Source organism: Oryzias latipes, chromosome 20, assembly GCF_053564925.1.
Source record: "Oryzias latipes strain Hd-rR chromosome 20, Olatipes_Hd-rR_3.1".
NCBI classification, from domain to species: domain Eukaryota; kingdom Metazoa; phylum Chordata; class Actinopteri; order Beloniformes; family Adrianichthyidae; genus Oryzias; species Oryzias latipes.
Genome location: NC_136256.1, coordinates 28,410,756 through 28,426,039, shown reverse-complemented (window position 1 = coordinate 28,426,039; position 15,284 = coordinate 28,410,756). Strand labels below are relative to the sequence as shown.

Below are 15,284 nucleotides of genomic sequence, written 5' to 3'. Positions count from 1 at the left end.
TCATGTATGGCATGGTCATGTATGGCGTGGTCATGTATGGCGTGGTCATGTATGGCGTGGTCATGAATGGCGTGGTCATGTATGGCGTGGTCATGTATGGCATGGTCATGTATGGCGTGGTCATGTATGGCGTGGTCATGTATGGCGTGGTCATGAATGGCGTGGTCATGTATGGCGTGGTCATGTATGGCATGGTCATGTATGGCGTGGTCATGTATGGCGTGGTCATGTATGGCGTGGTCATGAATGGCGTGGTCATGTATGGCGTGGTCATGTATGGCATGGTCATGTATGGCGTGGTCATGTATGGCGTGGTCATGTATGGCGTGGTCATGAATGGCGTGGTCATGTATGGCGTGGTCATGTATGGCGTGGTCATGTATGGCGTGGTCATGTATGGCGTGGTCATGTATGGCGTGGTCATGTATGGCGTGGTCATGAATGGCGTGGTCATGTATGGCGTGGTCATGTATGGCGTGGTCATGTATGGCGTGGTCATGTATGGCGTGGTCATGTATGGCGTGGTCATGAATGGCGTGGTCATGAATGGCGTGGTCATGTATGGCGTGGACATGAATGACGTGGTCATGAATGGCGTGGTCATGTATGGCGTGGTCATGAATGACGTGGTCATGAATGGCGTGGTCATGTATGGCGTGGTCATGTATGGCATGGTCATGTATGGCGTGGTCATGAATGACGTGGTCATGAATGGCGTGGTCATGTATGGCGTGGTCATGAATGACGTGGTCATGAATGACGTGGTCATGTATGGCGTGGTCATGTATGGCGTGGTCATGAATGACGTGGTCATGAATGACGTGGTCATGTATGGCGTGGTCATGTATGGCGTGGTCATGAATGACGTGGTCATGTATGGCGTGGTCATGTATGGCGTGGTCATGTATGGCGTGGTCATGTATGGCGTGGTCATGTATGGCGTGGTCATGTATGGCGTGGTCATGTATGGCGTGGTCATGTATGGCGTGGTCATGTATGGCATGGTCATGTATGGCATGGTCATGTATGGCATGGTCATGTATGGCGTGGTCATGTATGGCATGGTCATGTATGGCGTGGTCATGTATGGCGTGGTCATGTATGGCGTGGACATGTATGGCGTGGTCATGTATGGCATGGTCATGTATGGCATGGTCATGTATGGCGTGGTCATGTATGGCGTGGTCATGAATGGCATGGTCATGTATGGCGTGGTCATGTATGGCGTGGTCATGTATGGCGTGGTCATGTATGGCGTGGTCATGTATGGCGTGGTCATGTATGGCGTGGACATGAATGACGTGGTCATGTATGGCGTGGTCATGTATGGCATGGTCATGTATGGCGTGGTCATGTATGGCGTGGTCATGTATGGCGTGGACATGAATGACGTGGTCATGTATGGCGTGGTCATGAATGGCGTGGTCATGTATGGCATGGTCATGTATGGCGTGGTCATGAATGGCGTGGTCATGTATGGCATGGTCATGTATGGCATGGTCATGTATGGCGTGGTCATGAATGACGTGGTCATGAATGACGTGGTCATGAATGTCGTGTGTCTGTCAGCTGTCATGCTGTTGTTTGTGTCTGTTCAGATTTTCCTGAAACTGTAGGTGGCGCTGTAACGCTCTGACCCCTCTGATTCACAGCCTCTGGACTTTGAGAAGAAGCGACAGTACAGTCTGCGCGTTCAGGTGGAAAACGTCCACATCAACCCCCGCTTCTACAAGATGGGGCCTTTCCGGGACGAGGCCTCCGTCAGGATCACGGTGGAGGACGTGGATGAGCCGCCGGCGTTCGAGCGGCCCAGCTACGTCATGGAGGTCAGAGAGGACGCAGGCAGGAACGTCATCATCGGCACGGTCAGCGCCTCCGATCCGGACGACAAACGCAGCCTGGTCAGGTGTGGAACTGTCACACACTTCCATGTTCACCAAGAAATATGCTGCTTCAAAGCATATTATTATTATTATTATTGTTATTATTATTTCTGTAAGCAGAAACGACGAAAACCGCCAAACATCATGTTTCAGAATTCTATTAAAAACAGGCAGAGTCATGGCTGAAATGAGACCGTTGGTTCCAACAAACCCAATGGAAGAAGAAGCACAGCAGAAATGCAAACCAACAACCTTGATGGATGTTTTGAAGCAGCTTCAGGCTTCAAAACATCCATCAAGCTCTCCAACCGCATCTCAGAAGGACGGCTAGTCTGTCCTCAGGGTCCACTTCAGTGTGCTTATAGGTTCAGGTCTTTGGTCCAGACTCCAGCGCCCCGATTGAGACAGAAAATCTGCATGGCTCTAATAAACAGGAGTGATGACGGGGGGTGGGGGGCCGCTTTCTCATTTTTACAACGCTCTGAGGGAGTTGGCTCTCAAGGTTGAAGTTCCAGCTCTTTATTGCAGATGTCAAACCAGATATCTTTCTCTTTTATCGCCCGCCATCAAGGAGGTGGCATTTAAAACTGCACCACGGGGGAGGGGGGGGGGGGGGCTGCCTGGCATGACATCTCTGAATCTGCCGGCTGACGTATGCAGACACGTGCACGCGTGTGCATGAATGCATCTGCAGGGCTTTAGGGAAACAGCTCAGCATGATTTACCTGCACACGAGGCTGCACCTGAAGAAGAGGACGGTGCACCTGAAGAAGAGGACGGTGCATCTGAAGAAGAGGACGGTGCATCTGAAGAAGATGAGGATAGTGTACCTGAAGAAGATGAGGATAGTGTACCTGAAGAAGATGAGGATAGTGTACCTGAAGAAGAGGACGGTGCATTTGTGGAAAAGGACTTTACCTGCAGAAGCAGATGCTCAGAAGCTGGTGGATAAACATTTTTTTTGGGATAAAATCTTCTAAAGGAAATTTTCTTTTTTATTCTTGTTTTCTTTTTGGGTTCTGTTGTTGGGACAAAACCAGAGTTTTGTCAGAACAGTTTTGTCTTTCCAGATCATTCTGGATCTTCCTTTTCTGTTCCGGGTTGATCTTTTTTTAACCCTTGTGCTATCTTAGGTGACCCCCCCTTCCATTGACGTGTTCTCCCTACCATGACAAAGGTGGATAAAGGTGGAAAGATTTCATGTAATCCATGGACACCAGTGAAGATCACAAATCATTGAAGAAAAAAGGTTCAGAGCACTGTCTAGTGGGTCTAGATGACCCAACTCCCAACGTTCAAGACCCTAGGATAGCACAAAGGTTACACCTTCAAACTCTTTTCTCACAACCTGCTCATCCTCCATACAAGCACAGTTTTCAGAGCACAGGAGGCAGATGGAAGTATTTCTGCTGCTTTCTGGGCAGCAGTTGCAGCGGAATCTCCTGAAGGCCTGAAAACTCTGACAGAAGAAGAATTCCTAGAAGTGAAGCTCAAACCTCACCAAACATCCATGGTTCGGATCTATATGCCCCCCCCCCCCCCCCCACTCCATATTCTTAAATCACAGAATGAGAATGACTGACGGCTACTCGGCTGTCACAGCACAGTGGGATCAAAGATGAGCTCCAGACAACATTCTCCAGCTTCCAGAACCTTCAGAGAACCGTTATGAGATCCAGATCATCCATGGATGATGAAGGGTGAGCCCCCCGGTGACAGTGGTCCCTCCCGCGCAGCCTGCAGCAGCAGTTCAGATGTGGGATAAGCTGTGTGTTAATCTCTGCGTCATTAATCAGCGACGGGCTGCACCCAGCAAGAAGAATCATCACAAACCTCAGTAAAGCAATTAGCACAGCCGACTCCGCCTTAACGCGGTGAGAGTTTCAGTCAGCGTGGCGTTTGGAGCGACGTCAAGATGGTCGGCGTTGGAGAAGCAGCCCAGAGAGGTCGAGGAGGAAGGAGATCTGTGGAGGACGCTGCTCCAGAGCCCCCCCTCTGGGGTCTTCTGTCCCTAACGCCGGCCCCCCAGATGCCTGCTAGTCCCATTAATCACAGGGATGCTTCAGCCTGGAGGCGGCAGCACGAGTCGATGACCTAGCAGGGCTCAGGAGGGCGGGGCCCGGAGACCACGGCTCTGTGAAGGACCCGTTCCACCGTTTCAACACTCAGAGCTCAACCCTCCTGCCTGATTTGGTCCAAAGGAGAAGCTGCTGGGAGGAAAACGTTCAGCACCAAACAATGAATGCATGTGTACCAAATGACGGAAGCTTTCACTGCTGACGACAGGAATGTCCTCGGTGAAGAGATCCTTAGTCTGGATCTGCTTCTGACAGGTGATCCATCCTCATCCTTTTCATTTTTTACTAATACATCAGGTCATCCGGCTGTTATCCTCTTCTCGTTTATTTAACTCCAGACTTTTTATTTCTTGAAAAGTCTTTATTGTTCTAACAGATTGTGGATTTTCCTCTTGCATGGATACCATTGTTCAGCATCACATGTTACGTCGAGGCGTGTGGTCTCAGTGATCTTCCTCACGCGGACCACCTTTGTCTGACACGTTGGGACCCTGCAGATGAAGGAAACGTGTCCTGAAAGGAAAGCTCTCCTTTTGTTAAAAACCGACAAATCCAGGACATCACATGTGGAGTGAACACGTTTGCATCATGCTTACTTAGGCCTGATTTGAGCCCCCCGCCACACAATAAAACTCCAATTACACCCAATGTTTTAGAAAAACTCATTCGCACCTTCAGGTTTTCAACCTGAAGCAGTCTAAAAGTGATTGTGGCTTTTGTGCATCGCCTTGGGAACACAAAGTGCACAAGTCTAGAGGCTAATCCCCCGTGTGTTCGGTGCAGGTACACCATCGATCGCCGCACCGACATGGACAGACTGTTCGACATCCATGCAGGCAACGGGTCCGTGTACATCCTCAGGGACCTGGACCGCGAGGAGAACGCCTGGCACAACATCTCCGTCATCGCCTCAGAGTTCAGTAAGTTCACATGGAGCCCAGCCTCTGGGTGACCCAGAACACATTCCCATGTTTAGCTAACTGCACTATACTAGCTAATCTCCTTTTACCGTATTTACACGCGTTAGTTCGATAATAATCTCCTCCGTTTGTCTTTTGTGCCGACATGCTCCACTTCTAAATGACATATCCTGCTGTTTAACAAACAATGCAGCTCCTGCTTTCATTTATCTGTCAACTTCCAACTTCCTGCAGAGATGACTTTCATTAACATTAATACTTTCTGACTTGAGCTTTTTTATAAAGCCAAGCTGGTATTTATTTATGCACATGTAATTTGATTTAGATATAATTAGTTTCCCAGGAAAGGGAGCCAACGCGGCACACATGTTCGTGAGTAGAAATAATTAGCATAAAGTCACAGCATGCACCTTTGTATTTCCTAGACAACCCGCGGCTGATCAGCCGCGTGCCCGTGTACATCCGAGTGCTGGACGTCAACGACAACGCTCCGACATTTGCCACCAATTATGAGGCGTTTGTGTGTGAGAACGCCAAGGCTAATCAGGTTGGTTATTGCTGAACACAAAGCCGTCGTCATGGTTTCGTCTCCACGTTGGGATTAGAGATCCAACAACAGCTCAGCATGTAATTAGCAGACCTCCAAAAGAATCTGGTCATCTGTCTGGACCACGTTTTTAGTCACTTGACGGATTTTACATTCTAGGTTCAGAACTATAAAAGAGATGGCTGGAGTCAGACGCCCATGACCTTTAGGAACAGATCAAAAACACCTGGAGCTCCAGAATCAACTCCAGTTCTGGTGAAACAGATCTAAACCAATCCTGTTTACTTGAGCTCATTTGAAGCCAAAGATGCAAAGTTTGAACCCATCTGTTGCTGAATCCTTACAAAGTCTCTCCTCTAATCTTGGTCAACTCCAGTAACCAGATTAGGCTCCGCCCAAGCACTTTAGCTTTGTTGAAATTAGAACTATTATTTTTTCTTTTGTGTGGAGCTTTTTTCACCTGATTTCGTTCTAAGATGATCCTGCAGACTCGGATCAAATGGGCAGAAAAGGCTCATCATTTTATCTGGTTTGGTCTCAGAAAGAAGGGACTAAAATGGACTGAATTGCTGTTCCCAACTCCATCCACTAGAGGGCAATATTCCCCGAGCAGTACCGCTAACACTCATTTTAACGTAGATAAAGTGCCTGTAGGTCCTTATATCACGTAGAATTTTTCCTTAGTCTTGTGCTTTGAGCCGTTTGTTTCTCAGTTACCTCCTTTCTTTGCTTCATATGTGTAAACTTTCGGGTTGATTCCGTCCAGTGATGGAGAAACCAAAGCTTTCTGAACCACTGAACCAAAATGAATCAAGTTGTACTGAAGTGGTTCAGGGTTGTGAATCAAGCATCAGCATGAAACAAAACCAACATGTCATGAAAGAGTTGCTACGTTTGTTACGTCGTGGGACGATTGTTGTACATATTGAGCCATATACATAAAATTGAATTGAATGTGTAGCAAGAAAACATTTGATTTCCATAATCTGTTTCTCTCATATGTGACAATGTCTTCATCATATAGCGACATTTCATGACTAAAATATTGTAAAAAGTAAATTATAAAATACAAAAACTACAATTTGACTCAATAATTTCCATGTGATTTTCTTTCTGACCCTGACCATCCATGAATAATTGTTAAAGTACTGTCAGCTGCGTCAACAAACTGCATCAATCATCTTAACCTCAGTGATGCATGTATGGTAGACACCTCTCAGGTGTAGTGAGGGTTGACAGGTGAGCACAGGGCGTAGAACATTCAGATGTCTTATTACCACCCTTCAAGTGCTTTCAAAGTGAAATACTAAAACATCTACTTGTATTTGCTTGAAGTTTGTCCGACTCTCCTTTTCTCCAGAGGATTCAAACTGTGAGCGCCACAGATCCCGATGAACCAATAGGAGGACACCGCTTCATCTTTAGTCTGGCCCCAGAAGCTGCGGGAAAGGCGAACTTCTCCGTCCGTGACAACAAAGGTACAGTGCTGGTACATCTGGCCGTGCATTCATTCAGCCATGACTCCGCCGTTAACGGATGCTCTGTGATCAGACAACACGGCCTGGATTCTGACCCGGAGGAGCAGCTACAGCAGCCTGCAGAGGAGCGTCTACCACGTTCCTGTGGTCATTTCCGACGGAGAGCTTCCCGCACTGAGCAGCACAAACACGCTCACCATCCGAGTGTGCACCTGCGACCGCGAGGGCAACATGAAGCTGTGCAACCCTGAGGCTCTCACGGCGAAGGCGGGGCTTAGCACTGGGGCATTGGTGGCCATCTTGCTCTGCGTCATGATTTTGCTCAGTGAGTTCAGGCGCCTTTTTCTTCTTAGTCGTGTTCAAGTTTACAGTAAATGTACGCTTAGAAAAAGAGGAAGCTTTGAAAAGTTGAACAAGTGGTCTAGTTGTCAGGATTGAGAAAATGAGGCAGCTTTGTGAAGTTTGGAGAAAGAACAATTTGGTCCATTTATCAACTGGGAAATGTTTGCATGATGGAGTCAAAAGTGGTGCTGCTTGTTGGTCTCCGTAGGGAAGCATTGCAGCCTCTGCTTTATCGAGTACATATTTGAACAATGCCAATCCATTTAAAATTTTATGAACTTTAAAAAGTATCAGTAAGAAATCAATTTTGAGTAATTAACAGGTTTTACAAAGATGATTTAATCAATTACATTTTTTTTAGATAATTTAGTAGAGTTATGGTAGTCTGGACGCCTCCCTGGGGAGGTGTTCTGGGCATGTCCCACTGGGCGGAGGCCCCGGGGCAGACCAAGGACGTGCTGGAGAGACTATGTCTATCTATGATCTACAGGAAGAAGATAGATGGATGGTTGTTAGTCCCAAAACTCCAACTTCCTGTAGTAATGTTTTTCACTCTTAAATACTGAAGTTGTCGCCGGCAATACGAAAAAAGTCACGTCTTTGAACTACCGCAACTCTTTGACCGTTCACACAGTTTCCATTATTCCAATGGCTTCTGAAGCTGAGAACCTCAGCTTTGCTCTGCGTCAAAATCAGCTGTTTTACGTCAAACGTTTGAACACTTGACTGTGGTAAAGCGTTGCATAGCAGCACAAAGATGCTTTTCTTCACTTCAAAAATCCAACGGAATTGCAGATAAGTTACAGTAATTACTAGAAAGTCAGCACTGGAGCTAAAGCATCGGTGTTGAAGGGTTAAAACCCTTCACCAAAAGGGTTATGTAGTGATGAAGTCAAATCAAGTGACTTTTGTTTTTGTCTCCACATTGGATGGAAAACCAGATCTCTGTCAAATCGTTAAAAATACCTCAAAATGACGATAAACCGATCTAACTGCAACAGATTAGGAGCCATAAAGACAGAACCGCTCATCAGTACACTGACTAAATCAATTCGATTGGACCCTGTGGCCCACATGCAATACTACAGTCAATGTTTACTGAGCTGCTGAATTCCAATCTACTGACTGAAGTCCAAATGTTGGGTCAGTAACCTTTAACGCTGTGAACACTGGGAAAAGTTGGGCGGTCCCATCTGTAAACAAACGTACTGCTGAGGAAGTGTTTGCTGCAAAGAACTTTTGGGTAATTCTAGCAGCTCACCTTTTCTCCTGCCGTGATCGCAGGCAGCAGGAATCTGTTCCACCCTACTAGTTCTTGACCCGTCATCTGTTTGATGACATCCAGCAGAGCAAGAATTCAGTTCATCAAACACTCCGTGTTTCTTTCTACCAACCCACCAGCGTGTGACGCGACGTAGACAACGTCTAAAGCAGCTAACGTATCAGGACTGATAAATGCTCTAGAGAAGGTGCTTTATGGACTGAACAGTACATAAGCATGAATAGATTCCACTGTCAAGTATCACAGATACTGCAGTACTCTAGACGCATGTCCAGTCATTCGCCTCTGTTATGTATTGTAAATAATAATAATAAATTGACTTTATTTATCCCACTATGGGGACATTTTTTCTCCGCATTTGACCCATCCCCTGGGGGGAGAGGTGAGCTGCAGGCTAGCCGCGCTCGGGGGGGCGACAGCCGGCTGGGGAGAGCAGGGATTGATCCGCCAACCCTTCGGTTGTTAGACGACCTGCTCTACCGCCTGAGCTAACACTGCCGCCCTGATCTGCTGTTGACATAAAGCGGCTGCTCCGGCTGGTAACCTTAAAACACAAAAAAACAGGAGCACTGTTTAAAACATGGATTTATTGTGACAGTTGTTCCCAAACACCATCAGTACACAGCATAATGTAACCCTTGTGCTATCCTAGGCACTTTAACGTTGGGACAACAGACTTCACAGATTTTGTGACACTGGTTCTTCCAAAAGTCAGCAAAAAAAATAACCATAAGACCCCAAGATAAAACTCTTTCAACTAAAACTCTACATTTAACTCAACTTTTCAAAAATGCTCACCCCAATGGCAGATTTTCTGTAATTTGTGCTATCCTAGGCACTTTACCATTGGGAGTTGGGTCATCTAGACCCACTAGACAGTGCTCTGAACCTTTTTTCTTCAATGATTTGTGATCTTCACTGGTGTCCATGGATTACATGAAATCTTTCCACCTTTATCCACCTTTGTCATGGTAGGGAGAACACGTCAATGGAAGGGGGGGGTCACCTAAGATAGCACAAGGGTTAAAGCAACTGATTCCATTGTTACAAGGATGCTGCTAATAAAGTTGCATTAGCAGTGATTTGTGTTTGTTTTATTCCGAAAATACCAGTTTGTGTGACGGTAAAATAATCTTATTTTGTTGCATTTATCTGCCAAACCTTAAATGTTAGGACAAGGCGGAAGTTGTTGCCTGGATTTCCGCTTTTGCTTCGATGATTAAGACAAAACACAGTTTAAACTGGCTGCAGACATTTTGCAGCGGATAAAGATCCAATGAAATAAAATTGGAGGTTCGTAGAAGTTATTTCATGAAAACTATATGTAAGGATTTAGGCTAAATCCAGAAAACTTTAGCAGAGAAAATATTCTTCTGTGTTGTGGGCAAAAACTTTGTGTTTAATGATTTTTTACAAATCATCATCAACTTTCTTCCATTTACTTTCATCATCTGTTCATTTTTTACAGACATGTTCAAACTTTTTTTTCATACTGGATTTCTTTCAGGACCATTTTAATGTGAATTTTTTTTTCCCGGAAACCAGAAGCTAAAACAAACTCAAACACAAACTTCAGGCCGGTCCATGAAAACTATCGTCTGATTTCACACAAATCACTTTGACACAGTATGGTCTGAAAGACTTAAAACTACCATGTGAACAACTCAAAAAGTCTTGGTGTAAAACCACAACATAAACCAAACGGCGAACGACAACGTTGTGTTCTAAAGGCAGACTGTAGAACGGCTTTAGACGATGAGGGAGTGGCCATAAAGCAGAAGCGTCTAGACTAGAGTCCTGCTTCTTCTGTATTTGTTCTTACTGCTTTTCATTTCATTGAGATTTGAAGATGTCTGACGCAACAGCAGCTATGACGGTTTCTGTATATCAAACCACAAAAATGTTTATGCATTATGAAAGTCTGATATTTACCTAAAGAGGTGGTACGAAGTTCCTACCATCACCCAAAAACAAAATACAGTCCAAAACAACAAGAGCTGCTCACGTTCAGGGCCGTCTGCTGTGTCCTTCAGCCGACCTCCTTCGTGTTCTTAAACAGCTCTGCGCTGGCTAAGATGCATAATGCATCCATGTGCTATCACAGCCTGTTTCTACAGTCAAAGCACCAGAACACAAATGCAACATCAACAGACTCCCTCTGGATCACAGCTGTCCTTCAGAGCTGGTAGAGAGCAAAGACAGACCAGCAGAAGTCACCAAAGTGTGTTGTTTGTTCTCCTTGTGTTTGTTCTCCCTGCAGTGATCGTGGTGCTGTTTGCTGCCCTGAGGAGGCAGAGGAAGAAGGAGCCTCTGATCATCTCCAAAGAGGATGTCAGAGACAACGTTGTCAGCTACAACGATGAAGGCGGAGGAGAGGAGGACACGCAGGCCTTTGATATCGGCACGCTGCGCAACCCAGAGGCCATCGAGGACAGTAAACAGAGGAGGGACATAGTCCCTGAGACCTTCTACCCCCAAGTGAGACGGCCTGTGCTGCCCCCGTCCCGGGACAATAACGGGGACGTGAGGGACTTCATCACCCAGAGGCTCCAGGACAACGACAGTGACCCAACGGCGCCGCCTTACGATTCCTTGGCGACCTACGCCTATGAGGGCAATGGCTCGGTGGCCGAGTCCCTGAGTTCGCTGGAATCGGTGACCACCGACGGCGACCAGGACTACAACTACCTGAGCGAGTGGAGCCCCCGTTTCAAGAAACTGGCAGACATGTACGGGGGGGACGACAGTGATTCCTAACGAGAACCCGCCCCTGAGACGAGGGAAGGATAACTTTCAGGAGATTGTTGTGAGTTTGTGACGAGCAGAACCGCCAACGGGCTGGATGCGGTGACCGGCGTAGGCTTTGTGTGTCCACTCAGTGTTCGTTTTTGCGAGGACCAAGTAAAAGACTTTTGTGTCGAGACTTTTTTTCGTGTGTATATTGGGTGTAGACCACACCCGAATATATATCTATACTGATGTTTTTGTTTTTCCAAAGCTGCCTGGCGGGACTTGTTCAACAAGCAGTTTTGTAAACCAACAGATATGCCTATGTATTTTTCAGTGTTTCTGGAACAAAAACATGCTGCATATTGTGAGTTCTACCTTAGCTTGTGTATGTACGGTAACATGAAACAGAACGCTGTACAGCTGTTTTCTTTTCTAGGGATTTCTATCCTCCAATCTACCCCCCACTCCGGAGGACACCTGCCCCTCCTCCACTGGGGATCACTGTTGCTGCCATCGGAAAGTTGCGCTAAAGGACGTTCAGGGCTGCAGCTTTTACTTTGACATTGTCTGATCTTTCATCTCCACTCAGCCACAGGTGTAGGAAGCAGGTGAGCCGAATGTTTCCTTGTTGATGAGGGTCTTTGTCAAAGCCGCTGTTTGGTAAAAAAAAAAAAAAAAGACGATCGGAGTCATAAGTCCTAACATCCAGCAAATTCTAAGACGTGAAAAGTTGAAATGTCATTTTAAACTTTTCCAAATTGTATTTCTTACCTGAAGAGATGGAAAATACTGAATGATTTCATCTGCCCTTGAACAGATTCTACAGCGTTGCCTTAAATTTTAAAAGAAAATCTACCGTCTGTCCAGACGCTGAGAAATCAATGCAGCAGGTTGGTTCACTACATTAAAAACCAAATAGAAATCGTTTTTTGGGGTTCATTTCAACCTGCAAACAGGAATGTAGGAGAACGTTTATATTAATATATATTAATATTATCCAGTCACAGCCGGCATAAAACACACTTTTGAAATACTTTAATATGTGAAGTTCTGCTCTCAGAGGAAAAAGTAACTGCCCCCCCCCCACTTCATTTTTTGAATCAACAATAATTTTAGATTAAAAATATCATCATTCTTCTCCTAAATAACCAAGAAGAGAACTCTTGGTTTTACTCCAGACGTGTTCCTCAAATGTTTTTCTGAAACATTTGCTCTTGAATTTGTGGTGGTGGTGGTGTAGGGGGGGGGGGGGGGGGGGGGGGGGGGGTTATTTACAGGATGGGAAGAAAGCAGAGGTGGACACATTCCCTTTATAGTTCAAATCATCTCAGATCTGCTCCTACTTCCCTCATGTTTGCATATTTCCACAATAAAAGTCTGAATTCAGCGGTTGGACTGAGGCATGCAAACAATCATCTGGAAGAGGGGGGGGCAGATATTTTCCCCAGTATTGCAGCAGAAAGATGCCAAACAGCAGAAGAGCAGCAGTACTTTCCTTTCAGGAGCTCAGTCCGTGGAGTGGAGTGGGGGGGGTGAGCTGATTTCCTGAGGGACCATCAAGACGCTCTGCTTGCAGACACATAATGGCGTCCTTGTCTCACGGAGAAGGTCGTCTCTTCCAGGAGGACGCCGCAGCTTTTAGAGCTGATTTAGAAATAAAGGATGTTAAAGCAGCAGCACTGCCAGCTTCCTGCTGGAGCTCCTGTGAGGTTAAGGGGGGGCTGCTCTCACTTTAAAGGTCCACCTGTGCAGAGGCTGACGTTCACCCCCCCCCAGCCCGCTGAATGGACCGGGTGGCGATGTCATATCATCTGCTGCTGGAAACGGCTCCACCACAGGAAATCAACGTTTTTAGATTCCGTATTTGACTGTTTGGGTACGGGCCGCCGGCACATCACGCCCACGTGCTTCTATTGGACAGGAGAGCGGCCGCTGAGCGCTGGCCACGCCCCCGCGTCTGATTCCTCCTTGTGTTTTAGGGCGGGGTTGCTCCAGAAAGCCTAGATGTTTGGTTGTTGATGCTGGGTTCAGCTCTGCGTGGTGTTCCCGTGTAGTTCTTGTAGAAACGGAGAGGCTGTGGTGGAGGAGGGGCCGTCCATCACACTGCTTTGTAAACCGTGATATTTTGTACTGGATATTTATATGACAATTAAATCTCTTTAAAAAGCCCTTCCTTTGTGTGACGTTCTTCTGGACAAACAGCAGGAAATCCACAACGTGACAAACGTGACAGCAGCCACGGGCCTCCCAGGAGTCTCACATGATCTACAATAAATCTCAGCGTAAAAGACTCAAGTCGAAGACAGATTATTATTAATATGTCTGCAGCTGTTAAATAGCAGGATCCAGAGGCTACCGAGCGCGGGAAATTGTTAATTAGACAATCTATAATTAAGATCTGTTAGGCAGCCAATCAGATTTAGTGAGAGCATCAAATAAATGAAGGAAAAAAATGACATTTTTGATTATTAGTGGAGGAGTGGCAGATGTGAGACAGATGGGGAAGTGAAGTGTGATTGGCTCAACCCTCTTTCTCTTTTCTATTAGAGAACTACAAAGAAAAACAATGAAAACTAAAATCCTAAACTTTATTAGCATTTTCGTTTTCCATTCAGAGTCGTTTCTGTACCTCCTGCTGTCGTGAGACTCCTTCACACAGCAGGCGGGGGGGCCCGGAGGCTCCCCCCAGTCTTTGTTGCAGGAGCTGCAGGTTTGGCTGGTCCTGACCGCTGTCACTTCCTGCACTCCTCCGCCTCGTCGCTCTCCTTCTCCTGCCGCTCCCGCTCCCGTCTCATCTCCTTCAGCTCCTGTCGGTATTTCCGCTCGATGAAGCGCTTCTGATGAGCCATCTGTGGGAAGTTATCTGGAGCGGGAAGAGGCAGGGCGGGACACAGAGGAGAACCCATCAAGACGGGAAGCACAGAGGTGTGATGAGAGTCCAGCCAGGTGACAACATCCACCTGCGTTCAGACCGCCGCCGCTGCATCGCATGGCGTCAGCTCACAGGAGGGGAAACGGCCGACATCTTTGTTTCAGATGAATTATTTTTCCACTAATCAGGAAGTAATGAAACATTAAACAAGCCGTGTCTGGTTTCAGCACAACAGCCTCTTCATGAGGTCTGCAGCAGGAAAGAGACATCCGACAAAAGGAGGAGTTCCTCCTGCAGCTTTGATCTTCTTCCTGCTTTCATGTCACTTCTTCCTCTCAAAGCTTCCACTCACCCTTCAACATGACGGCTGCTCTGGCAGCCGCTTCCTGCTCACTGAAGCCCAGTGCAAGTCTGAAGAAGCAAACCAAGTCCCTGAACGTCCCACCAAAGACACAAACTACTGTCTGTTTAGGCAAAGAGGCGGGGGCTGCAGGGCGACCAGCTGAAAGGCCAACGGCAGCAACAATCATTGTATGAACTAGAATGAATTAAAAATGAACACAGAAATATGTAAGAAGTCAGGGTCAGGCGGGTGAAGCGGCTTCCACAGTCGCTGTCCTTGAACGCCTCTCGTCTCCAAAATGTCAGGTTTCAGTGAACAGATGTATAATGACTCCAGTCTGAGCCGCTTCCCTCAGCTTTAATAATGTCAGGAACTGAAAATATAATGTACAGCCTCAAAACGCCTCATTAAACTCCTCAGACTGAATGCAAATAGAATAATAAGCAAATTACCACCAAGAACCTCCTCCACCACCGGGAGAGGAGGAGTGAAGACAGAACCGGGCTCAGAACCAACCAGCCTGTTCTTCTGTCCACTGAGCACCAGCACCATACACACCTTTACCAGTTTCTTCTATGTTAGAGGTAACATGTGACATGTGGAGGTTTAAGACCAGCCTCGGCCCTGAGAAGATGTTCAGGAGTCTATTCTCCGAGCGTGTTGGTGAGCTCGGTGCTGCAGGACCGTCTGTCAGAGCTAATGCGTCCTGTGATGACCCGTGTCTTCACTGTAATAATGGATGATCTGCTTTACGCAGAAGCAGGAGCTGCAATGTCTTTACTGAGCATCACAGTCAAATTTACCCTGAT

The 15,284-nt window shown here is 46.7% G+C and overlaps 2 protein-coding genes across 10 annotated transcripts in view; one reads left to right on the top strand and one right to left on the bottom strand.

Annotated features, from left to right (window-relative positions):
• Nucleotides 1-13,429, top strand: part of LOC101175274 (cadherin-6) — a 36,489-nt gene extending 23,060 nt beyond the window's left edge. Inside the window, exons 6-11 of the mRNA XM_020712466.3 lie at nucleotides 1,653-1,906; nucleotides 4,745-4,881; nucleotides 5,307-5,428; nucleotides 6,789-6,906; nucleotides 6,980-7,231; nucleotides 10,791-13,429. Coding sequence (XP_020568125.1) covers nucleotides 1,653-1,906; nucleotides 4,745-4,881; nucleotides 5,307-5,428; nucleotides 6,789-6,906; nucleotides 6,980-7,231; nucleotides 10,791-11,287 — 1,380 coding nt within the window. The 3' untranslated portion in view covers nucleotides 11,288-13,429. The remainder of the gene's footprint in view (nucleotides 1-1,652; nucleotides 1,907-4,744; nucleotides 4,882-5,306; nucleotides 5,429-6,788; nucleotides 6,907-6,979; nucleotides 7,232-10,790) is intronic.
• drosha (drosha ribonuclease III) overlaps nucleotides 9,099-15,284 on the bottom strand; it is a 99,866-nt gene continuing 93,680 nt past the window's right edge. For 8 of the 9 annotated variants that reach the window (XM_078938599.1, XM_078938595.1, XM_078938594.1 and 5 more), the window contains one exon: nucleotides 13,835-14,123. In XM_078938599.1, coding sequence (XP_078794725.1) covers nucleotides 13,993-14,123 — 131 coding nt within the window. In that variant the 3' untranslated portion in view covers nucleotides 13,835-13,992. Of the gene's footprint in view, nucleotides 11,914-13,834; nucleotides 14,124-15,284 lie in introns of those variants that run through there. The other variant, XR_013652168.1, reaches the window with a different exon arrangement.